The sequence below is a fragment of the Monodon monoceros genome, unplaced genomic scaffold, assembly GCF_005190385.1.
Source record: "Monodon monoceros isolate NGI ecotype Baffin Bay Population unplaced genomic scaffold, NGI_Narwhal_1 Super_Scaffold_16, whole genome shotgun sequence".
Taxonomy (NCBI): domain Eukaryota; kingdom Metazoa; phylum Chordata; class Mammalia; order Artiodactyla; family Monodontidae; genus Monodon; species Monodon monoceros.
This window is the reverse complement of record NW_021703772.1, coordinates 22,019,912-22,044,762: the sequence shown is the minus strand read 5'-3', so window position 1 is coordinate 22,044,762 and position 24,851 is coordinate 22,019,912. Positions and strand designations below refer to the sequence as shown.

Genomic DNA, 24,851 nt, shown 5'->3' with positions numbered 1-24,851 from the left:
GAATTATTGTATATAATGACTTATTCGAAAACAAAAATCCCGGTAGCACTAAAAAGCACTCATCTGTTCTATCAGTGCATCAACTGCTCTAATAAACAATGCTTAGATTTTGCTAGTGAACACTTGCCACAAGCCTCTTAAAAGGAGCCCATCTTTCACTTTTGCCCTCAGTTCTAAAAAAAAAAATCATTTCTAGTAAATCTAGTCTATATAACATGGAACAGATCATGAGGCAATTAAGAACTTCAGTGGTATGCGAAGCCTGGAAATTCCTCTCCATCAGTACCTGAGTGACCCTAAGCTAGTTATTTAACATTTCTCTGCCTTATTTCCCTCCTCTGTAATGTGGGGATAAAAATAAAAATATCTCTACCTACTCAGGATCTTGTGAAGATTACGTGAGATCATGAATTCAAAGCACTGGCCTATTACCAACACTTAGAAAGTGCTCGCCAAATAAAGAATAATTATTAGAGGGCATCTTTTGCTTTTAATGCAAAAGGTGTCACAGTTTTATATACCATTAAAATGTGATCGCATTTATTTTATTGCATTTTTTTTGTATAATAGTGCAAAAAGCCTAGATTTTGTACAGTCTTTTCATAATGGTCAGACTGCTTTACTCTATCAATAAAACCAACTGTTCCAAATAAGAGAAAGCAATGGGATATCGATGGCTTAGAAATTAAGTAATGGAATCTCTTCATGTTGCCTAAGATCTGGTCTTTATGTTTTGGGAAAGCTTATTTTAAAATAATCTATGCAAACAAAGCATGCTTCAAGTTATTCTCCAAAAATCAAGTTAACTTCTGTGACTTTGAATCCCACTGAGTATATTTCTTTTCACAGTGCAAAAATCAAAAGCTCAAAAGCAATAGATATTTGAAGTGTCTAATATTTTGAAAGGCATCACAGTGGAAGAAAATAGAGTTTTGTTGAAACTAAGATGTCTGAAATGTCTCAAAGCTGGGAGAACCTGGCTAGAATGCAGAATATTGCTGCTGGGAATAAGGAGTCGGAAAGAAAAATGGAAGGAACTTAAACTGCTATGACGGGTTTCAATAACCTTCCTAAAGATAGCCAGGAGTTAAAATTCCACCTGACCAAATTCCATCTGGAGATGGAATCTTTTTTTAAAAAATGATGTGGAAAAAGCACAATGACCTTTGTGCTCTTGAAAATTCCTTTCACATGGCATTCTACTAGCAAAACCACACGAAGCAAAAAGTGTGCATTACCATGGATATATAACACAATAAGCACAAGATAATACCCCCCCCCCCAAATAAACTGCTTAATTCACAGGCTTTTATACATGTGAAAGAACACAGTCACCTATCGAATGAGGAAGGAGGCTGAGGTTAAGTAACTGGCCCGAGGAATAAAGCCTGTCACTTGGCAGACAGAATTCAGCACTCCCTGCTGATGGGGAATGGAGAACCATCCAGTTGGAAAATTTGAGATTCATGATTTTGATTATTCCCTATCTCATGTTTCTTGGTGACTCTCCAGCTTCCTGGAGTTTGAAAAGCTGGGTGATACACTACTGGTTTAACGGAACTTTCCAGGTGCTACAAAGAGTCAATGACCATTTAACCTCATTGTGGTTTTAGGCCTATATAATCATGAAATAACATGGGAATAAAGGAGCTCTTTGGACAGAAATGGGCTATGTTGGTAGCATTTTACATCAGGACCAAAACCCAGCAGGCATTAATGTCGGCAGATAAGGAATTTCCTTTACAGGTAATCACTTTCAGTACTTAAAACTTATTCAGGAGGACAGCAACCTGGTAAGATGAAGAGGGTCTGGGAACAGAGATCAGGAGACTTGTGTCCTATATCAACCCAGATACTCCCTAGCCGGGACTCACAGTGTTGGACCAAACAATATTTGAAGTCCTTTCCAGGTCTATCATCATATCACTGTTTGAGACTCTATTTATGTATGTGTTTTACAAGATACTACGATACTCTGAGGGGAAAATAATTGAATTTAAAGTTGCTCAGTTACTTCATGGAATTATTTCCTCAAGTCAAAAGACAACAGCAAGAAAGGAACAGTCACTTGAAGAAGCATCTCTGGGGTAGTCCAGAACTTTTGCCCAAATAACCCCGATGTTCACATACCAGAATTGCCCACGGTAACTACTTGCTCCCGAACCTTGTGCCTCTTCTGGTCTTTTATTGCCTCCACTATGATGTTGTAGGTGGCCCCTCTGGTAAGACCCGTCAAGGTGGCACTAGCAGAAGTTCCAGGAACTCGGAACTGCAATTATTAGCACATCCAAAGTAGGGGAGAAAGCATTATAGTGAGGAATTGATATGACTTTCCCTATTCTCTTCTCAGTAACTCTTACTGTGTAAACAAAGCAAAGGGAGACAAAGATGAAGAGTGTAAAGGTCCCAACCAGAGAAGGAGAGAAATGGAGCTTGAGTGAGGGGCTATCGTTTCTACATGACAGATTCTCCTGCCAAAAATCTACCCTACATGCTCCACAGTTACCAGGAACCCTCACTAATTCTAGAGACAGCCTCCTCTTCATCCTGCTGTAGTTGCAGTCTGGGCAAGCCCACTGGCAGCCGTGGCCATGATGCCCCCTTCACATAAAACGTGGATGCTGTGCTATGTGGGATACACATTCATCCCACACAAGTGGCATCTGACCCCAACATGGGGTCCTTCAAACCCTTTGCCAAATCCTCAAACTCATGTTTCTAAGCTCATAAATCCTCCACAGTGTAGTCAGTTTTTCAAAGTCTGCCACTTTCTAAAAATAAGAAAACAGTGAACATTGATATCAGCAAGACAAATTAAAGCATAGAAGTTTTAGTCAGAGAATCAATCACTTATAGGCACAGCTTCAGCCGAATTCTTTCTCCTTTGACATATTGTAGATAATGGGATTCTTCAAGGACAAACCGTAACGATGGCGTTTTAGCCCTTCCTGGACAAAAGTAAATTCAGGCAGAATCTCTCTCTCTCTCTCTCTCTCTCTTTTCTAAGATCATTCTTTGTCTATATTACCATGGAACCTCAAATGATCGATAATAATAGAAATGATTTTATTCTCTACTAAACGAAAGCTAATGACACTCTTTGGAACATGCCCTAAAGTACAGCCGTACTGAGATTAAAAAAGAAAATCAGGACTTAAGCAGGCCACCTTTCTAAGAGGTTCTATAAGTACGCCAGTGGACATCGGAGCTCTGGTCGCTTCAGTAGCCTAGCTTAGTTTTTTTCCCAGGCTGCCCAGAAGTAAAGAGAAACATGAATTACCTGCAAGGGTTCTTCATCAATGCCAACTGGATGACATGAAATGATATACTCAGAGCTTTCCTGGAATGGGGTCCATGAGATTGTTGTCTGAGAGAGAGCTTCTTGTCCTGTAGAAGCATTTGGATTGAGTCCCAGAACGTGAGGGTAGAGATGATGGTCTACGTCTCCCCTGGGGACAGGACCAATTTGGATCTCCTCATTTACATTCGGTGGATACGGTCTTGGCCTATGCCTTACGGGGCTGGCCATTGTGGGCGGTGTGGTTCGCCTAAAACCATGCTCCTCAAAGATCATTTGTTGCCCAAGACTGGGCTGCTGACCAGAAGTGCCAGGAAGCTGAATACCGTTTCCAGTGTCATACCCAGGGTTGGTGATGAAAGGGGTCTTTTGAACTGTGGAGGGAACATCCAGGATCTCTGGTCCATGAAGATTGGGGTGTGGAAGGGTTACCAGTTGGGGAAGCTCATCTAGCCAAGAGAGGTTAGAGCCAAAAAAAGCAAAGCGTGTTAAGCTCCCGAAAGTAGCCTCGGGAGCCGTTATCAGTTCAGGCAACAATGACTATTTTTCAATCAGATCAAAGCTCCTGGAAAATTAGCAGTTCTTAGGTCACAAAACACTTTTTTTCCAGAAAGAAATCTTTACGATTTTTCTCAAAGTTTTCTTTATAGTTTGGAACGAAAAAAGTGTTAGTATGAATTTATCATACACACAAAGCTTTGAACCACTGAGCCCCATAGAAGCTGCCTCTGCTCAAATTAAGCCTAATGGAACTGAAATATGCAGCCTTTTTTCTCTTTTTCACTTGAGAATCATGTTATGAGGACTAGAATCCAGACTAATTATATCAGCATCTGAAGTATGAGAATTCCAGAGGTTTGGTGCAGTAGTTTTTCACAGTTTGAAATGCTAAGAACAGATTAAAATACACACATAAAATTTATTTAAAAATTCTCCTATCAGCATAAATAAAGCATTTTCTTCAAATTAAACTGAAATTGGATAAAAAAGGAAGACATTATTCAGTTTGAAGTTTTAGAAACCAAATAATAAATAAAGACAAATGAGAAAGATTTTTCCCTCCCCTGCCCCTTCTTATAAAAACATTTTTAACTTCAAAAGAATGTATAGAAGAACAGCAACGATCGCAGCTTGGTTTTTACATTTTAATATCCGGTTTGAAGTTTTTAAAGATGAATCAAAGGCTTTTATATTGACCGGCCAGGAAAGAAACAAAACAGTTCTGCAGATGGTTAGCTTATTCCTGCTATCAAAGAGCCCAGCATACACGCTATGCTGTTAGAGGAAAAAAAAAAGTTTCATGAGAAATGCATCGAAGCCTGGAGACTTTTGCCCTGCAAAATGAGTCATTCATAATTAGTTTTGTTTTGGCCATCTCCCTGTTAACCACCGAGGAAGGTGCTCTTTACCTGTCTTTTTCCTCCCGATCAGAGGCTCACTCTTCTGATTGTTCTTGAGGGCAATGACTTGGATTGTGTACTCGATTCCTGGTTCCAGACCTGATGGAAGGACAGATCATCACATTATGTCTGTGGGCTCAGCTAGTCAAATGAAAGTTGATCTCACCAGGAGATACTACTGGGAAGCAAGCATCCTCTCTCCAGCTGGCCACTGGCCTCGTGAAAGGCAAAACTGACTTCGTTTTGCTTCTGCAAACACTCAAATGCTCTGTATACAATAGCCACTTAGCAAATTAATTATCTTCCTGTCAAGTCTGACGCCTGAATAAGCACTTTACTTTTCCTGGGGATTCGGTTAACATGTGGTCTCATCTACCCTTCTGAATTCAAGAAAATCTATCAGCATTGTACACTGCCAGCGAAACACACACTTGGGAGAGATCAGTGCAGACTGTATACGTGAATCTACTCAGGCCTAACAAAAAGATGGCTCTCAGTGGCAGGATCAATGAAAAAGTTAGACTACAAAAAAGTGCTCTGCAGGAAAGAGTGACCACTCTTTGTGTGGTCCCTGTAGGAAGTATCCAATTCAACGCCTTCCATATCTGATTCTATTTTCCTGTCTCCAAAGTTTCTAAAGAAGCAGTGTCTCCTTCTGGTACCTGTGTGTTCTATAGGATCTTTAAGTCTAGATGATAGCCTATATACACAGTTTACCATATAATCTCTTGGACAAAAACAATACCAGAGGCCTATGATCTCTTACTCCCCATCCCAAGCACTCTCTCCAGGATGGATGACTGGGAATCACTTTGCCTCAAGACCTATCCTGTGAAGCCGGATAATGAGGGCCATGGCAGGTGGCAGTCTGGCAAATCCTGCAGACTTCTCATTCTTTAGGTTGCCGAGTGCAAGAACAGTATCAAAATTTGCTAGTTTGCTTTGAAAAATGTCTTTTTCTAGGAAGAACTGATAGCTGTCTGGCAACCATACAGCAGATAAAAAGATTCTAGCTATGCCATTATTGAAATTATTGCTTTGTTGTGAATTCTGAGATGTATCAAGCTTGACAGCTCCTCCATAGAGAATGCTTTTTGAAGTTGTCAGAAATGGGGCTTCTTGTTCTCATGGTACAGCACCAAAGACACAGTTGGAGTCTGCTAAGCACTTTGTGTGTCCTAGAGAGTAAAGAGGAAAACGGCAGCATGGAAGCAGCAATACCAGTAATAGTAGCTTCTGTGACACCAGGGCGGGGCCGAGGGACCACTTCTCTGGGAGGCGACCCGGGCTTCTCATACTTGATGATGTAACCAGTAATCCTGGCACGAGGTGGCTGCCATGATAACAGCAGGGAGTTGGGTGTGGTGGCCAGGAAATGCAGGTTGGATGGTGCATCAATGGCTAAAAGAAAACAAAGTTACATCTCTTTAAGGAAATGAATAACCAAGAAAATTATTCCCACATTCTTTTCCCAGCCCTTAAAAACAGACTTGAGAGAATCTGAGAGCTCTGTAAACAGTAAAAATGATTCACTGTGATCTGGAATACAAAAGTATCAGCCTCATTTTTGTTGCTCAAGTTCACGTGACTGATCACACAAACATATAAGTCAGTGGCATTTCTTCAGTAGAAAGTGTAGTTACCAGTGGAGGCGTCGATGACCACAGGGGAGCTCCGGGCATTGTCATTCAAGGTGTACAAGTGGATCTTGTAGTCAGTGCCGGGTTGTAAACCTGAGATTGGTGAAGAGATGATTTTTATCTGATCTTCGTTTACTAGGAAAATTTTCAAGCTCATCTGCAATTTTCATGGTTCCTCCTATCATTGCGTGTTTATACAGACCACGGAAGTGGTTCACATTTGAAAAATAAATTAGAGCATGGTATGGGTGTTAACTGCTCACGAGAAGGACATCTCAAAAGAAAGGCACAGATGCACAAAAAGACACTGGCTAAAATAAATTTTAAAATCCCAAAATGCTGTTAGAAGTGACTATCTTGGTGATAGGGGTGAGCACCTACTGACTGTGTTTTATCAGATGGTCACTGGTTGGGAACTGGAATCAGAATTTTCAATCTCAAAAAGACCTAAATTGACCCAGATATTGAACATTCTCTGACAACAACTTTGATCTCTATGAAGTAGTGTCGTTTGCTTTTTCAAATTTAATTCTGCTTTATAATCTACATGAATGTTAAGAAGTAGACACTATCACTGAGTTTCTTTTGGCTCTCAAGCATTATGTATATATATTTTTTTCCCATAAGAGAGGGTTCATTGATGAAAGATCTCTGATGAATGAGACTTATGCCATTCCTCTGGCAAACATTAGACAAAACCAGGCGTTCACAGGACAAAATGTTTTGATCATGGGATGAAAATACGTTGTAAAAAATAGAGCTGGGTTATCATAAAACACTGAAGATAAATTTAATCAGTGTAAGTGGTAGAAAGGCTAATAAGCTAATTTATGTTGTGAATGGCAGTTATCAAATGCGGTCAGTAGAGTGAGCTCCTGGACCTGTGATGGTGTAGCTTCTGACATCTGGCTTGATGGTTCTCTGAATCGGAGTCTGGCCGTTGGCGGGGATGGCATCGACTTGGAAGCCGGTGATCGTCTCAGTCTTGGTTCTCCAGCTAATGGTGATGGCGGTCTCAGTAGCATCTGTCACACGGGCCCTTCTTGGAGGGCTGACATCTGCACAGGATGACAGCCAGAGATTAGTGCCTGGCTGGCTCATATACGTAAGGTTTCGATATTTTAAAACGTTTCTTTATTCTATACAAATACATCAATTTCTACACATGACTAATAATGTATAGATTTTTCTCCTGCGGCATCCAGAGAGAAAAAGCAGACAGTAATTAGGAAACATGAAAATATTCACCTTGTGTACTATTTTTTTTAAGAACTGAAAAGCTTTGCAAGTACTGTCAGTGGTTCCCAAGGCTGGCTTTCTATATCTACAAATACCTCAGTGAGTGTTAAAATTATTGTTATTATAATATAAAATATGTGTAATAATATAAGGAAGGTATATATATAATAATGTATTGCTAGTATTTTCTCATTCCTATATAGATTCATAATTTTTCTCAACAGGTGCAACGCCAGCCCTATTTCATAGATGAGAAGACTTTGACACTTTACGTGATCTCTGAGAAAGAATAACTGTGGGTTATTGATATGGCAGAAAACTAGAACCCGGGCCCAGTATTGTCCAACCCTTACTGCACTGTTAGATCCAACAGAAGCCAACGCGTCCTCCTCAAACTTAACTCTATGAAAACAAATTCTAACCAGTAGAACATAACCTAGGTGTTAGTCTTAGTTCGCTGCACCAACTCTAGCACATCATGAAGTGATTGCATGTACGCGCCAGTAGACCACTTTCTGGAGAGGCACAGGAGGCAACAGTAGTAACTGGGAAAGCAAATCTATTTCCAAACTGGGAATCATTCCATTGTTCACTTAGTGATCTAGAAAGGCATTTGCCATTCTTTAATTTTTGTTTATCCAGAACGTTTTTTGACACTAAAAAGTTTGATTACTCACTCTCCAGAGTCGTGACGACTCCCTGAGCTGGTCTGCTTGTCAAAGTGTCCTTTAGAGCATAGACGCTCACTTCATATTTAGTGGCCACCTAGAAAGAAGGGCGCAGTAAGCTTCAGCAATGTGATCTGAAGCCCAGGAATTTTCACTCCAGCGTTAGAAAAAATGCAATGGTTAGAAAAGAAAAAGTAAGCTAGCCAAACCCGCAGAACTGTAAGTTCCTATATTAATTTCCTTCCTACACTGACAACGTATTCAATTACATGAATTAAAAAATGCACCTGGGGTTGAGCCCAAGTAAGCCATAACTTACATATTTATGGTAAGCTGGTACAAAATGAGGAAAATGGTAGTAGCCTGTTTTTCTCTTTGATGATCTGACAGGTGCAAATCATGAATTTTTCTGATCATAGAGAGGCAAAGAGAATAGTCTATCTCTGAACCCTCTTTCTGTAGTTTCTCCTGGAATTGGCCTTATGTTAAGAAGTAGAACAACTTCCTAGGTTCCTGGCTAGCTTTCTGCATGCACATCTAGAAGGATTAAAGATGACTTAAAGAAGGTAGGATCAGGCTGGGTTGGTAAAAACCGGAGAATATTCCTTGCAAAGGTAACAGGACTGAGAAAAACATAACTAAAGTAGATTTATGCATTCAGCCTATGGATATATAAATTGCCCCCACTTCACACACAGTACAACGTTTTAAAATAAACAGAATACACTTAAAGAGCTATGCAACAGGGCTTCCCTGGTGGCGCAGTGGTTGAGAGTCTGCCTGCCGATGCAGGGGACACGGGTTCGTGCCCCGGTCCGGGAAGATCCCACAACCGTGGTGCGGCTGGGCCCGTGAGCCATGGCCGCTGAGCCTGCGCGTCCGGAGCCTGTGCTCCGCAACGGGAGGGGCCACAACAGTGAGAGGCCTGCGTACCGCAAAAAAAAAAAAAAAAAAAAAAAGAGCTATGCAACATCCAATGCTGCTCATAAAATTCTGTCCCTGATAGCTTAGGTCAACACAAAGTAATTCTACTTGATACAAAATTATGCTAAATTTAATTTGACGGCAGAGGCAAAGAACACAGATTTATTATATTATATTTCCGCCACCTTCAACTGTGTAAGAAATGACCTACTTCTTTAGTCCAATGAGAAAAAGGACACTTCTTACCATGAGTCCTGATACCACCACAGATGAGCTATCGGGAGCAAGGTTGATTTCTTTCATTGGTCCGGTCTTCTCCTTAGGGGTCACTCGCACTCGATATCCAGTGAGCTGAACATTGGGTGCCGTCCACTGGGCGGCCAGGCTGGTTGGTGAAACTTGAGTGAACTTCAGGTTGGTTGGTGCAGGAATGGCTGTCAGGATGGTCATTGGTTAGAGGTTATCTTACAGTAAATGGGGAAAGGGGGAAAATAAAGTGAATTCCGAGAAGTAGATAGGTTGTACTTCTTTGGTTGGGTGGGTACCCTAGTCAAGCAAAGATTCAGTACAAGAAAGGACAAAAGGGGGTGCAAAATGAAGAAAATGTTTGCTGAAAAATATGTGTTTTTTATCCAGCAATGCTCAGAATCACTGGAAGCACTTGGGTAAATGCCAAAACTCTGAGACTTAAGGTTTTAGCAGTTGGTTTTTTTGCTTTCCCTTAATAAAGTCAAATTGGCTTATTGGCCATTAGGATTGATCTTTCCATTTCTATGGAAAGATGAGCAGTAGCCCCTTTCTGACAGAAATTATCTTTGTATGGAAAACCATCTCACAGAGTATTTCATCCCTCCAAAGACAGAATTATGATTTTATTCTCTTTGTTTGGACCTCATGGAAGATATCACTGCTAAATTTGAAGTATTCTCTGTGGTGCAGCAGCAGAAGAAAATTGGCTCACAACAGAAGCAGAAAAGAGAAGCAAAGAGCAATAATACGGATTGTCACCTCCAGGGTTTATGTTGTCACGAGGAGACATCTTTAGCATTCCACTCTGCTTTAGAAATAAAGCATGAGAGTTTAAAGAAGGTGGAAAGCACTTGCCCTATCAACTGTTTCCTATGTGTCTGATTCTCAATCCTTTTAGCAAATTATACACCTAGCACATGATCTCTAACCAGAGAAGGAAGGTCTTACCCACGTGTTCTCAGAATCCTGCTGCTATGAAATGGCCCAGTTTGGGTTCCTTAGGATGCCAAATTTCTTTCCTTTATATACAATGAGCATAAGTAACCACAGAGAGTCAAGGCTTAGGAAATAATCCACAATTTTCATGTTCTCTTCGAATGTCTCGCTTTATAACCTTGTTTGTAAACCAAGCTACTCCAAAATTTCCTTTCATTAGACTTTATGTAAACGTCACCTACATTTTATTGCTTATTACTATTCTTCTTTAAAGAGGGTCTTTCCTAATAGACAGGTGGATTTTGGGGGTACCCACTTGCACGGGAATCGATAGCCTGATAAAGTATAATGCATTCAGCAGGGCATAAAGCCGCTGCTCCCATGAGCACCCAGCAGTGCAATTAACGATATACCTGTGGACTGGGTTCCAATCAGGGGCTGGCTCTCCATATCATCGTGCAAGGCAACCACACTGACTGTGTACTCAGAACCCGGCCTGAGGCCTTGCAGCTCTGCAGTCTCTTCTTCACCATCAGGTGCAGGGAATAGCTCATGGATTCCATCCTCAGGGCTCGAGTAGGTCACCCTGTACCTGGAAACTTGCCCCTGTGGGCTTTCCCAAGCAATTTTGATGGAATCGACATCCACATCAGTGAATGCCAGTCCTTTAGGGCGATCAATGTCTGTTAGGCAAATTAATGGTAAGAGGTTATGTGAAAAGCAAGTTGCGAAATAAGCATTTTTATAACATGCAAAGCAGTTCTGCAGATACCATTTTTCTTTGATGAATTAAATTCCAATTAACCCACTATTAAATGGAAAATTACTTGATCCTTGCTTAAGGTTTTTTGGTTCAGAAAATATTTAATGTCGCATCACTTATTAAAACATAGGTGTACATGAGATGCGGAGATACCCTGCAAAATGCCCCCAAATGAGGATTTATTTATATTCATTTTAAGATATTCTACCAAGGTTTGTTTTTGCAATGTGATGTTAGTCTCACAGACCTGGATTTTTTATACCTTGGAAATGGCAAAGTTGATTTTCAATGTTAGATTCAGATTGTTATATTCTTTCTTTAACTCTCCCCCTCCCTCCCCATTGAATATTGTAATGTATGTATATTTAATATAAATATAATATTTACATTAAACGTGGTCCAGCCACAGTCTGGTCCAGCCACAAATGCTCGAAACATAATAGTTTCATGAGGCACACTTCAATCAACTTTACCATCCAGTTGTAGAAAAGAAGGTGCTAGCAAAATATTTTGTAGATTTGCTATAGGCTAATAAGATTTTGCTGAGGCGATTTGAGCAGGAGAAATTCAAAGCACAGCAACTAACTATGGTAGTTCCACAACTTCTCTCCCTATATGTTCATTCCTTGGCACTGAGAAGGAAAAATGTTTGCAAAGAGCTCAGCTCAAGATACAAACTAGGTATCCAGACACCTAAGCACAAAATTTGACTTTGAACATGGAAAACAGGCACTGGTTACATACTGGTTACTGCTGTCTGAACCAGAGGCTGACTCTCTCCGTTTCGATTCTGAGCGTAGACACTAACCACGTACTCCACTGTGGGCTGCAAGCCTTCAATTGTCATTTCCGTTTGATCTGCAAAGGGAGTGAAAAGAAAAGGCAGCATCTATGTCATTCACTATGACAACCAAGTGACTTTCAGAGTTCGGGAGTAAATGCGTGGTGGCCTGGAATTTTCATTTGCATAATTAGCATGAAAACATGGAGGAGTCACACATGGATTTCCTCTTGGACAGGCACGTGCATTGCTAATACAAATTACCATATTGGAGTGAAGCCACACTAAAGGATAAGCTCTAAAATTGAATATGATGCCACCAACGATGAATGATGCTGCTCTTGAGAACACGAAAATTAACTGGACTTTAAAATATTGCCGTAGAATCCTAATTTCACAATTATTTTATATGAAAACGAAACCAAGAGCTAAAAGAATCTTTAAAAGTCAGTTAGGCCCATCTCTGTCTTCTTAGTGTGCATGATAAACAAAACCACAAAGATGAACCTAATAATTCAAGATGTCCACACCGTCAAACACTACTACACATGTAAAAACAGAAATGCACTCATCCTAAAAATTCTACCGTGGAGGGAGCTGTTAACAGCCTTGAGCGCCGAATTCGCAAACGGGGAAACTCTGACACGTGATACGAAACTGTATAGTACTCAGAGCCAGGTAGTCATTTATTTAAAAAAGCATACTCTGTTTATCCTGATGTATGTGAGGTGCTGGCTATTCTTACCTGGACCTGCAGTCATTGTTTTCGATGGTCCTGGGCCATTTTTAGGAGTAGTGGTCACCCTGTAACCGGTAACAGGGGAACTTGAAGGCAGCCACCTGACACTAATGCTGTTGTCCTGGACATCAGTCACTTGCATCTGGGATGGTTTGTCAATTTCTACAAATAAAAACCAGGAGAAACCAATGAAGCCCCCGTCCATGGGGACAAGACTAGACAAGTCCTCATCTCCAGTTCTGATACAGATAGAATAATCTCTTACTACTATTAATGACCCCCAGGTGTTTCTTTTGCAGAAACACAGAGAATTTCGGGAGGCGGTGCCTGCATCTTGATACTACTGCCTATTTTCAAGATGGCTGCTTCATTCACAAAGAAACTACATTTCCTGTAGATGTTTGCCTCCTTACCTTATTAGCTCATCTATTCATTCATTAACAAATATTTACTGAACATCCTCTGTCCCCGTCTCTATTATAGGCTCATGGAATACATCCATCAACAAAACAGACAAAAATCCTTGCCCTTGGGGTGCTTCCTTGTATATCTGGCTCAAAACTCTGTAGCTGTTGCTTCATCTCATTAAAAAAGAAAATCAATTCCACAATGAAGAAAATACTTTGGGAGAACATAGTAAAAGCTATCTGAGTAAATGAGCCTGTGTCATCCCAGAAGACGAGTCAGTACCTGTTCGGTAATCAATGGAAATGGGCTTGCTGCTTGCCGGGCTGTCCCCACGGCCAGTGACAGCATAAACAGTGATGGTGTAGTCTGCTCCAGGTTTAAGACCACTGATGGTAGCCGTAGACTTGCTCCCAGGCACAGTGAACTCCTGGACAGGGCTATTTCCTCCTGTTTGAAAAGGGATGAATTTAAAGTGTGAGGGGCTGAGAGACACTTAGGGATTGCTGAGTAACTGAATTAACGTATTGAGAGCAGCTTGTAAGTTACATATTTGCTTATTCCCTTTAAAAAAGTGCTATTAAATAGGGCCTGAACAGAAAGGTCTATTTATTTATGCATGTAGTAAGCCTTGATGAGTGTGTAAAAATTGAGAGAAAATTGCAGTTCATGCTATTTTAACATTCCAGCTTTAACGTGTGGTAGATTAAAATTAGAAAGGGAGAGAAGGTAGTCCTCAACCCAAGGTTGCATATATTGTGGTCTTTTTCCAAGATCTTAATGGAATACATTCATGTTAAGTAAAATTTTGAAAATATAGGAAAGGAAAAGGAAGATAAATAAATATCACTTATCATTTCACCACTGATAATATACTTGTGAATTTAAAATCCTTCTTCCTCAGCTCTGTTGTTCCCCTCTAGTATTATACAAACAACTTTTTATCTTGATTTTGCCACCAGTTATGTCATACATATTTCCCACATACTCTTAGAAAGAAGTCAAGGCTCCAGCGAATGGACTTGTCAAAGCTTCTTTAATTATGTATCCATTGCTGGGCTTTCGTGTTACCCATGACAGAATACTCCATCAGAGCGTGAAGTAGCACTTCACTAACGCACCTGTTTCTCCATAGGTGATCCTGTAATATCTCACTGTAACGGCCGGAGCATCCCAGCTGATCAACAGGCTAGTGGGGGTTGCAGCAATGACTTCCAGGTCCCTTGGAACATCAGAAACTAGAAAAACATGGGGAAGTTTTCACATCCGTAACTTTCAAAGGATGCCCAGATCCACCTTTTGCTCATTTTCCGGATCACTGCCTTTAGGATTCCTTCATATAATAATGTAAGTACTACTCAAAATTAGCAAAATTAAAAATTATGAACAATGCAAGTAAGGGGTGAAGGAGACAATTCAAATCGTGGTGAGATGATTAGTTCAAGTGTATTGGAGAATTTTCCCCTCAACTTCTTATTTAAAAAAATTTAAAACCACGTAAAAGTGATAAAAATTATATAATGGACACCCATACTCCCTTCCCTTAGGGAAGTTGCCACATTTCCTTGTCTCTCTCTATCTTTCTGTTAATCCACTTGAGACTAAAGTACAGATATGATGATACTTCTCCCCTAAGTACTTAAGCATCTATCTTATAAGAACAAGTACACGATTATATTAAAATAATTTTTAAGAGAACTTTGAAATAGAGTGTTTTCTACATTTTGAATAAAACTTCAGTTCTTAGAAATGCATAAGTACCCAACTCCGGTGGGAAATTTCTTGAGATAAAGAAATTATCTTCTTTAATATATTCTCATAACCATGATCTATTTTTTTAAGAGATGATGACTCAGGGACTTCCCTGGTGGTCCAGTGGCTAAGACTCTGCACTCCCAATGTGGGGGACCCAGCTTCGACCCCTGGTAAGGGAACTAGATCCTGCATGCATGCCGCAACTGAGTCTGCATGCCGCAACTAAAAGATCCCACATGCCGCAATGAAGATCCCATGTGCCGCAGCTAAGACCCAGCACAATCAAAATAATTAATTTAAAAAAAAAAAAAGAGAGAGAGATGATGACTCAGACAACACAAAGCTATGTCACAGAAGCTATCACCTGCATAGGAAAGTCCTCTGAGTTTCTTTGCAGACCAGAAAACAAGTTACCTGTTGTTTGCTGGCCAACCAAGGAAGGACTTTCCTCTTTGCCATTAAGAGCGACAATGGTGACCACATAATCTGTGCCCGGATTGAGATTGGTGAGTGTGATGGAATTCCGAGAGGGGGGCACTCGATCCTCCCGAGGTCTTCCACCCATGTGCTCAGGATGATGGCGGATCTTGTAGCCAGTGATGGTAGCTCGAGGAGCAATCCAATGGACAGTGAAAGAGTTGGCAGTGATATCAGAAAAGTCAATGCCAGTTGGGGAATCGAGACCTGTTTTTGCCACCCAGGGGAGGAAGAGATAAAAAGGAAAAAAAGGACACCACCAACTTAGGAAGTGAGGAAGAATGTAAGGGAAAGTAATATCCATCCAGTGTTTCCATCCTTTTCCACTAACACAGTGAATTGCCATGAACCTCCGGTTATGATACACTGATTCTAAGCCACAGATAAATTTCAAAATCATAAACTGACGCTGTTCAAAATGTCCAAAAGCATTCTTTTCTTTTTTCTTTTGCTAAGTAATCCAAGTGATTTCCGCATCACATTTGAAGACAGGTGTGTGAGATATTCTGGGAAATGATATTTTCAAAGGCTTCAGTGTTCAAGTATTCTATTCTATTTCTACCTTATAAAGTAAGGCAAGATCTGCCCACTCTCAGGTTAAGTGTTTGGCTCTTAAAGAAGCTTTCTACACTCAAGAGTGAACTGCTATGTCAACAGGGTGGTAAGAATGCCAAACAAAAAACTTTCTAAAATGAAAATAAGACATCATCCTGGACAAATTACAATGCAAGTAATTCCTCATGAATTGAGAATTTTTAGTGCATTGCAGAAAAATTAACAAAAATTTAGAGTTGATCTCAATTCAAATCACTTAACCTCTCTGGGACTTCCAGCAACTTTCATTTTTGTTATAACATTTACTTACTCTATTCAATAATATACTCAAACCAAATTGAGATACCACAGCTTCTTTTTGGAAGCAAGTGGACTACAAGAAATAAATAAATGGCTATATTAAATTACACTTTTTTGAAAGGAAAAAATTAATAGAAGCACTCATATTTAAGAAGGGACATAATATTATGGGATTCTATTCACCTTCTTTTTATAGTAAATGAATATTTCATCAAGTAGAAAAAAGAGATAAACTCGTTGGCTTAGTAAAGAGGGAAAATACTTAGATGACAATGACAGTGTTGGGTCAGCCATTAGACAGATCTGCCTAATGAGAAGGGATTTCACCACCTCTCAATAATAGAGATTATGAGATATTATTCTTGGGAGATTTTTTTAAAAAGATAGACAACAAAGTTTCTGGACTAATTTCAGTCCTCCCTGGAAGCAGAGAGTATAATCTTAGTGATTGGAAGTCAGTGTAATAGTTGAATAAGGTGTCTTAATTTCTTTTAATCTATTAATACTTTTTTAATTGAAGCATAGTTGATTTACAATGTTGTGTTAATTTCTGCTGTACAGCAAAGTGACTCGGTTATACATATATATACATTCTCTTTTTTTATATTCTTTTCCATTATGGTTTTTCATAGGTTATTGAATATTCCCTGTGCTATACAGTAGGACCTTATTGTTCATCCATCCTATATGTAATAGTTTGCATCTGCTAATCCCAAACTCCCAGTCCTTTCCTCCCCACCCTCCTCCCCCATGGCAACCACAAATCTGTTCTCTATGTCTGTTAAGTCTGTTTTTGTTTCGTAGATATGTTCATTTGTGTCATATTTTAGATTCCACATATGTGATATCATATGGTATTTGTCTTTCTTTTTCTGAGTTACTTCACTTAGTATGATAATCTCTAGGTCCATCCATGTTGCTGCAAATGGCATTATTTTATTCCTTTTTATGGCTGAGTAGTGTCCAGTGTGTGTGTGTGTGTGTGTGTGTATACACACACACACACACACACGCCACATCTTCTTTATCCATTCATCTGCTGATGCACTTTTAGGTTGTTTCCATGTCTTGGATATTGTGAACAGTGCTGCTATGAGCATAGGAGTGCTCGTATCTTTTTGAATTATAGTTTTGACTGGATATATGCCCAGGAGTGGGATTTCTGGATCATATGGTAATTCTATTGTTAGTTTTCTGAGGAACCTCCATACTGTTTTCCACAGTGGCTGCACCAACTACATTCCCATAAGATGTCTTAATTTTTAAGACCAGTGATCAAAGGTAATGACGAGGCGACAAGCACTCCCACAAAAATGGAGATGTATTTTCAGAAGTAGCACGGAATTTTGCTCTTTAAAATTGGTAGGTGAAAGCTACTCAATAAGCATGTTGCCCACATGACTCACCAGTTTTCTGTCTTCCTCTAAGAGGTACGCTCTCATGCTGCTCGTAAACACTGGAGACGCTGACTAAATACTCTGTTCCAGGCAGGAGATCTGAAGAGGCAAGTTGGAATTATTTTTAAAATGTGCTTGAAAGAATGAAAAACCAAAGCACCCTTAGGACTATTTCAACGGATAAAATATCCAAGAGTCCTGTCTTAAAGCCTGTTTACACCTAAGTGAGTGTTGCTGCCTGCAGAGGGGCTGTCAGTAGGTGATGAGGAAGGGTCACCTTGCCCTGTAGCATCTCTAAGCCCTGCCCCCAGCTCCACCTGTGCGGGTATGACTCAGCTGCATCCGAAATAAGATGGAGTTGCTGCAGCACAGTAATATTTCTATCATCCACTTAACGGCACGCCTGTTGAGGGCATGTGATAATGACTGTGGCACTGTGAATATCATTTACCTCTCACAATCACCCTAGCAGGTAGTTTGCTACCTTTTTTTTTTTCTTTTGCTACTTTTTAAAGCTGCTTTATTGCCAAACAATAAACTGAAAATATTTAAAGTGTCTAATTTGACAGATTTTGACAAATGTATACACTTGTGAAACCATCACCACATTCAAGATAATGAACATATCTATTACCTCCAAAAATTTAGTTTACAATTATCCCCAGTTCCTAATGACAAAACTAAGGCACAGAGAAGTTATTTTTTCGATACATTTGCCCAAGATCACACAGGAGTTGAGCCCTAAGCCAAGACCAGTGGTCTTAACAATTAACCCTTACTGAAAAAGGGTCATACTCATCGGGAGTGATGGGTTCTGTCCTATTAAGGTAAGAAGAGAATACTTAAGAGTTGAATATATATTCCTGGGTCTCCTCTTCTCTCATTCTGAGGTACCAGAAAAGGTACAGAGTAAGGTTTCTAACCATTGAACTCCTACTCAAAAGACCCCCATTCCCCTCTACACCACCTCCCCTTCTGCAGGGGCCCCTGAAGCACCAGACTAGGAGATGGGATGCTTGGACTCCCCTTTCCTCCTTCCTGCTTGGCCAGGGGCAATTTACTTAGCCACTGGAGACCTCAGTTGCTTCATCTGTAAAACAAGATAATAATGGCTTCTCTGGGGGGGAAATGGCTACCGTGAGATCTAGAATAGAATCTAGAATAAGATCTTAGAGCATATGAATAACATGTGACAGGTCTATGGCTAAGGTGGGGCAGAAGAGGTCCTGAAGCAGAGCCTTGTGTATTGGGTAATGCTGTAACTACTGATTCCAGAATGCTCCAGAACAGAATCATAGCCCCACTGATAGGCAGAAATGAGGATTTCTCGCCCTCAGCCACAGAATTGGAAACCAAGACTATGGTCGTGCTGAGCTGCCTTTCTTTGTATTTCACTCTCTAAAATACGTTCGAAAGATAGAGGATGTTTTCAGACCATCATCTGGTAATGTACCTAAATTTTTTTTTTTCCCTTATGTAGAAGCTTTTGCTTTTTGTTCTTATATGTGTATTTTACTATTACAGTGAAAATAATGAGAAGCAACATGTGAAACAGCACCATGTTGCAGCCTCCTTTTATTTTCTTTAATAAAAAATATCAATTTCAAAGGGAAGAAACTAGAAACAATTTCCATAAATTGTTGTTGTTTATTTTAGTTTCAGTTATTTTCTAAGTCCTCAGCCTTCAGAGAAATCCTACTAACAGATTCTTTTTGAAGTACAAATTACACTTCTGGCTCTTTCTTCAAATTAGAGTCCTGATGTACCCTGAGTGACCAGTCACTGTTTCTAAGTCTTCAAATGCCAAATAGATTACCTGCTGACACTTAAATGAGAATAAGACAGATACCGTGACACTAGTTTCAATCCTCATTTTTTGTCTCGTTAAACACTAAGATTTAGTCATATAATTTCTCTGGGCCCATATTTATTTTTATGTGCTTATTTGGAAGCAGAACTTGTTTGAAGTCTTTAAACTTCACTGTTGGGGTTTTTCCACTCTGATTTTTAAAAAGTTGTAGATATCAAAGATATACTAAAATAACAACAAACATGACATCTTTCAAAATTTATAGAGCTGCACGTTAGATTTGGAGTCTAGCCTGTAGTTCTGTTGTAGCTGTCTTAATCTTTCTTGCTCCTACCTGAGGACACAGAATCTCTTCCTTATGTGCTAGCTTAGTATTTATTGAACAAATATACTTGACCGCTTACTTGTTAAGAACACTGCATTGTCTGAAGGAGAAACTGACAATTCTGCAACATCCTCCTCATTTTTCACAGGCGAGTAGCGCACCAGTAAGTTGGTCAATTCAATGGATGGAGGTGGGGCCCAGGTGACACGCATCGTGTCGGGACCAACATTGGTAAATCGCAGGTCAGTGGGAGGAGGGACAGCTGGTTTCAAATAGGAAGGAAGACTAAGTTAATGTCACTTAAAAATTAAAGCTAACAAGAATAGCTGGAAAGGTAAAACCAGTATTTCATGCATAAAGGAAACGAGTCATCATCATGCAAATAGTCTAATCTAAATCATAGTGAACTACTGTTAAAAATAAAACACTACACCCAGTACTGTTAGGCCCCTTTAACCTTTCTGCCATCAATATATTTTAAAGGGTCAATTCGATTCACTTTCAAATACATAAAATCCATGTACATGATTAATACAACTGATGACTGTTTAATCCCAGGCTGAAGAGGCTTAGGTTGCTACACAGCAAAGAGAAACATAGCAATACTTTCCAAAGATACACATGCACACAGACAAAAACACAAGAGGGTCTTAAATTCCCCTCTGACAGGAATGACTACAGCTACTGCCATAGCTACAATTCCATTCAGTGAATTCTACTTACAAGTGAAAGGGGTTCATGCAAATTGGTTCTCAGCATGTTTCTTACCATGCAGGGCAGAGAACCTTTATAATGTTGCATGCTGGTCCCCAGACTGTGGTTAAAGAGGAGTTTCTTTACCTCACCATGGCAATGAAATCTAGAATGTTCCAAAGTCTCTTTTTCTCCTACCGCAAAAAAAACCCTCCTTCCACTCTACCCTAAAGTTCAATCGTTTTTTAGACAGTCACAAAGAAGGAACATGGTAGAGTTTATCAAATAATTGAAAGAAGGGTCTAATGTTACATTTTGGAAGTACATTTCTTATTAAGTGGTGCTCATGATACAATTTGGTATTAATGTTAGATTTTTAAAAAATCATTCTAGGTCGGCAAATTCAATGAACTTTTTCCATTTTGTATTTGATAGATTAGATATCTATCTCTGGCTTTACACATCTTCACGGTTTAAATGAAAATGTACTTAAGACTGCTGTATATATCTTCATCCAATCAGTTTGGCATATGCATTCCACTCCTTACCAATCGATCCACCCGCTCTTACTCTTTGGCAAATTGCTGGCTTTTCCCTTGAAACATCCACATTTAACCAGAGTGACTGGTGGTAGCATGCAACACCATCCATGTCTCAAAAACAGAAGTTTTCAAAATTCACCGGTTTGTTGTGTCAGTGTAGTAGGGGCACTCTCTCCGCCATTAAAGAGAGTGATAACGCTGATGTCATAGTCAACGCCAGGCTCCAGCCCTGTAACTGTGTAGTATCCTACTGACGAGTCCACAAAATCTTCAAAAATAGGGATACCTTCTCCTGCCGCAACTACTGTGATGCGGTACCCAATAATGGTGGAAGAGTTTAGCGGGGTCCACCTCAGGCCGATGCTTGAATCGGTTATATCAACAAAGCTTAGGTCAGTGAGCTGGGGCACCTCTATTGAGTTACAAAGCAAAGGAGGGCAAAGGAAAACAGAGGCAAAAAAGAGGGAAAAATAAAGCGGTGTACATCAGGTTACTAGTGGTAAAACTGATAGTGTTAAAGCAATGATGGTAATATGCAATCTGCTCCATATTATCTGAAAAGACTTTTTAAGCACCATGAATAGTTTCCCTGGGAGAATAAAACAGGTTACAATATTACTTCAGGGATTTTTGTTTGTTTTTTGAAAATCCCCCAAACAGTAAAATTTAAATCTCTCGGGGTCTAAAAATTATAGTCCTGTTTAGGATGTCAAAACCATTCTTAGAACCTAGACATAATACCTGTAGTAAGTATCAGCAAAGTTTAAAAAAAATCCAAAACTATTTTAGTAGGAAAATAAAACTTTCATGAAGAGGGTTAAAAAAAATTGATTGATGAGTTTTTCTTTTTTTTCCCAGTAGAAAAACTCATGACAACATCACGGTCATAATGCTAATGCATTATGAATGTATGGTATAAAATGTGCCACTCCAAAGCACATTCAGGGGAAAGACAGGCCTGAGTCCAAGGCTACTGTTAATATTTTATTCATTTCATAATCAAAATTATTTAAGTAGCATTAGTAAAAGCATTCCACCAAATGATGCAAAGAACACAATCTGTCCAATGCTTTCATCTGTCACGATTCAATTTTGGACTGACAACAAACCTATCCCTAAATAGGTCTTTTCAATGTTGTCATTCAATCCACAAGAAAGAACACCCTAAAGGTGTGGCCTTTCTTTTTTTTTTTTTCAATTTTAAAAAAAGAATTTGAAACGGCACGATGAAGAAATGAATGTGTCAACCAAGAGCTATTTCAGTGCTCACATATGGAGACTGTAAGATCAGGCACAAATGTACGGATGGGATGCATTTACCATATTACTTTTCGCCTGTCAGTACTGAGTACAGACACATGACATCATTTTAGTAATAGTTCCACGTGAGCGGACAGTACAGAGTTAATGCCATGGTTGCCACTCCATTGCATACCCATCGAGACAAAGAGCATCCCAGTGAAGCACAGACAGTCAAGCAGTGTTAACAGCAAGCATTTGTCCAAATAGTTGCTTTGACTTCATGGTTCTAGAGAGTGTGGTTCGGAGGTCAGAATTAAATCCCAAACATATTTGACACATTCAACCAACTGGGGATTAAGATGCTAATCCCCACTCTTACTGAAACTGCCACTCTGAGGATAATAGCTTATTTTTCCATTACCTGGCATGATGGTATCAGAGATAGGGACACTTTCCTTGTCATCTTTGACAGTGTAAACACTGACATTGTACTCCAGGCCAGGACTCAGGTTTTCAAAAGTGCAGGAACTCTGATCGGCATGGACCACTTCTTCCAAAGAATATCCCTGCTGACCATTTGTAGGGGTGGTGGTAATTCTATAGCCAGTAATGTCTGGAGAAAACAGAAAGGAGGAAGTTACTGCCCAGAACATTTGTGACCCAGAGCCTATTAAACTCAACTCCAACGATGTACCCTCGAAAGGGAATGGGGAGAGGACTCAGCATTTATGTACTGAAGACTCTATCTATGGTCATTCGGGGCTTACAACAACCCTTTGAGGGAGGTATTAATATCCTCAGTTTAAGAAAATCTTGGAAAGGGGAAATGATTACCAAAAGCTTTTCTGTCTCTAAATTCCATGGTCCTTCTACCACTCTACCCTGTTTTTCTTAATGGATCATTTGCAGGACAGCTGAAGACTATTCTATTTTACCTGCTGGGATGGAATGGCTCTCACCCTTAGGCACATTCCCCAAAGTGGGCTCTCCTAATTTACAAGGTCTAAACCTATGGGATTTACAGGAAGGGAATAGGAAAGGAGAAAAAGTAAAAAGCAAAAGCGGCTCTACTTATCCTAGAAAAAGTATATTAACTGCTGAAGACTTTAGGAATCATAGAAGTGGGACAGTGAGAGGGCTGAGGGGAGGAGAGAGACATTCAAATTAAAATAGTGATGAACTGAAATCCATGGGGAAAGACTAAAAGTAAAGCGAGGAAGTATATTTAAGTTAAACTTACTAAAGGGAGAGAAAATGATGGCACATTTTATAATTAGGAATAGGGTGACCACTAAAGTGGTATATACAAGGAAATCCAAGTGGATGGGAAATCAATGTTTGGGTCATTACACTGGCTAGTGACCATTCAGATGGACAGGCTAAGCCATCCATTAAGACTAAATATTAATGATCTAGCTTCTGACAGGCATGAAACTTGCCAACCTAAAAGTTTCAAATTTAGAGTAATTCAGCTGGAAATAGTGTAGTTTTGGCTTAAATGATGTTTCCACAGATAATGAAAACTTCACTAAAGTCACTTTACTTCAGAGGGGAATTAAAAAGGATATTTTAAGCTAGCTTTATTGCGTGTGACTGCACATATTGATCTGACTTATAAATAAATTGCCTTAGCTGTGTGCCCAAGCAAAGGGAAGAACTGTTTAAAAGATTAGAGTACAAATAGAAAGAGTGAAATAATAAACTAAATATAGCCATTAATGAAAAAGTATAGGAGTTATAGATACCATCAACATTAGTTGGCATTTCTGTTTTTAATTTTGAATTTTGTTTAATTGAGAATTTTCTCAATAATGAGTATCCTGATATCTCAATAGTGATTCCCCCAATATACCCAATATTAAATATTTTAGTTTACATTCCTCATTGAAAGAGACTTTCACATGGACTTGGCAAATGTCGAGAATGTCTAAAATTTCGCTTGCCATTGTCCTGGTACATCATGATACTTGAATATTGCCATAGGTATCTTTACACATTTTAGGATTCTGTAAATAATTTTTAATATGTGTGAACGAGTTTAGACAGAAGCTTTTTTTTTTTTTTGCGGTACGCGGGCCTCTCACTGTTGTGGCCTCTCCCGTTGCGGAGCACAGGCTCCGGACGCGCAGGCTCAGCGGCCATGGCTCACGGGCCCAGCCGCTCCGCGGCATGTGGGACCTTCCCAGACCGGGGCACAAACCCGCGTCCCCTGCATCGGCAGGCAGACTCTCAACCACTGCGCCACCAGGGAAGCCCTAGACAGAAGCTTTATGTAAAGCTTTAAAAACAGTCATGGAATGCCAGTTAGCCAAATTTCTCATTGAGTATAAGTAAAACAAACTAACAATTAAAAATCCAAATACTTGAAGTCTGGTGTAAGAGTGAGTCTGAGCACTTAAGTTACAATCCCAGTTCTGTAACATTTAAAATTTGTGACTATGGATAAGTCGATTTTTTTCTGAGTCTCAGTTTTTTCACTCTGTAAAATGGAGGTCATTTCTACCCCGAGATTTTTGTGGTGCAACTCATGATAAAATATTTGTGAAATATCTAAGTTTATTGAGTAATATACTTAGAATCTATGATAACCCACAAATGGAAAATTAGGAAGTATAACTTCAGCCATTTGTTTGGCGGTTTGGAATGTCACTGAGCAGAAAGGACTGACTGCTCAGAATGCTTTTCCTCAGCCCTCATGATTCCCTATAGCTCA

General features: G+C 39.7%; 1 protein-coding gene across 9 annotated transcripts in view; it reads right to left on the bottom strand.

Moving 5' to 3' along the window:
• Positions 1–24,851, bottom strand: part of FN1 (fibronectin 1) — a 70,120-nt gene that overhangs the window by 7,089 nt on the left and 38,180 nt on the right. The window contains exons 24-41 of one of the 9 annotated variants that reach the window (XM_029224837.1): positions 22,560–22,751; positions 21,036–21,308; positions 19,741–19,923; positions 17,536–17,625; positions 15,212–15,481; positions 14,164–14,280; positions 13,328–13,492; positions 12,644–12,799; positions 11,862–11,975; positions 10,768–11,037; positions 9,416–9,603; positions 8,255–8,342; positions 7,220–7,396; positions 6,342–6,431; positions 5,920–6,099; positions 4,708–4,797; positions 3,281–3,747; positions 2,131–2,269 (exon numbers count right to left, since the gene is read on the bottom strand). In XM_029224837.1, coding sequence (XP_029080670.1) covers positions 2,131–2,269; positions 3,281–3,747; positions 4,708–4,797; positions 5,920–6,099; positions 6,342–6,431; positions 7,220–7,396; positions 8,255–8,342; positions 9,416–9,603; positions 10,768–11,037; positions 11,862–11,975; positions 12,644–12,799; positions 13,328–13,492; positions 14,164–14,280; positions 15,212–15,481; positions 17,536–17,625; positions 19,741–19,923; positions 21,036–21,308; positions 22,560–22,751 — 3,249 coding nt within the window. Of the gene's footprint in view, positions 1–2,130; positions 2,270–3,280; positions 3,748–4,001; positions 4,574–4,707; positions 4,798–5,919; positions 6,100–6,341; positions 6,432–7,219; positions 7,397–8,254; positions 8,343–9,415; positions 9,604–10,767; positions 11,038–11,861; positions 11,976–12,643; positions 12,800–13,327; positions 13,493–14,163; positions 14,281–15,211; positions 15,482–17,535; positions 17,626–19,740; positions 19,924–21,035; positions 21,309–22,559; positions 22,752–24,851 lie in introns of those variants that run through there. The other 8 variants (XM_029224840.1, XM_029224842.1, XM_029224838.1 and 5 more) reach the window with 8 other exon arrangements.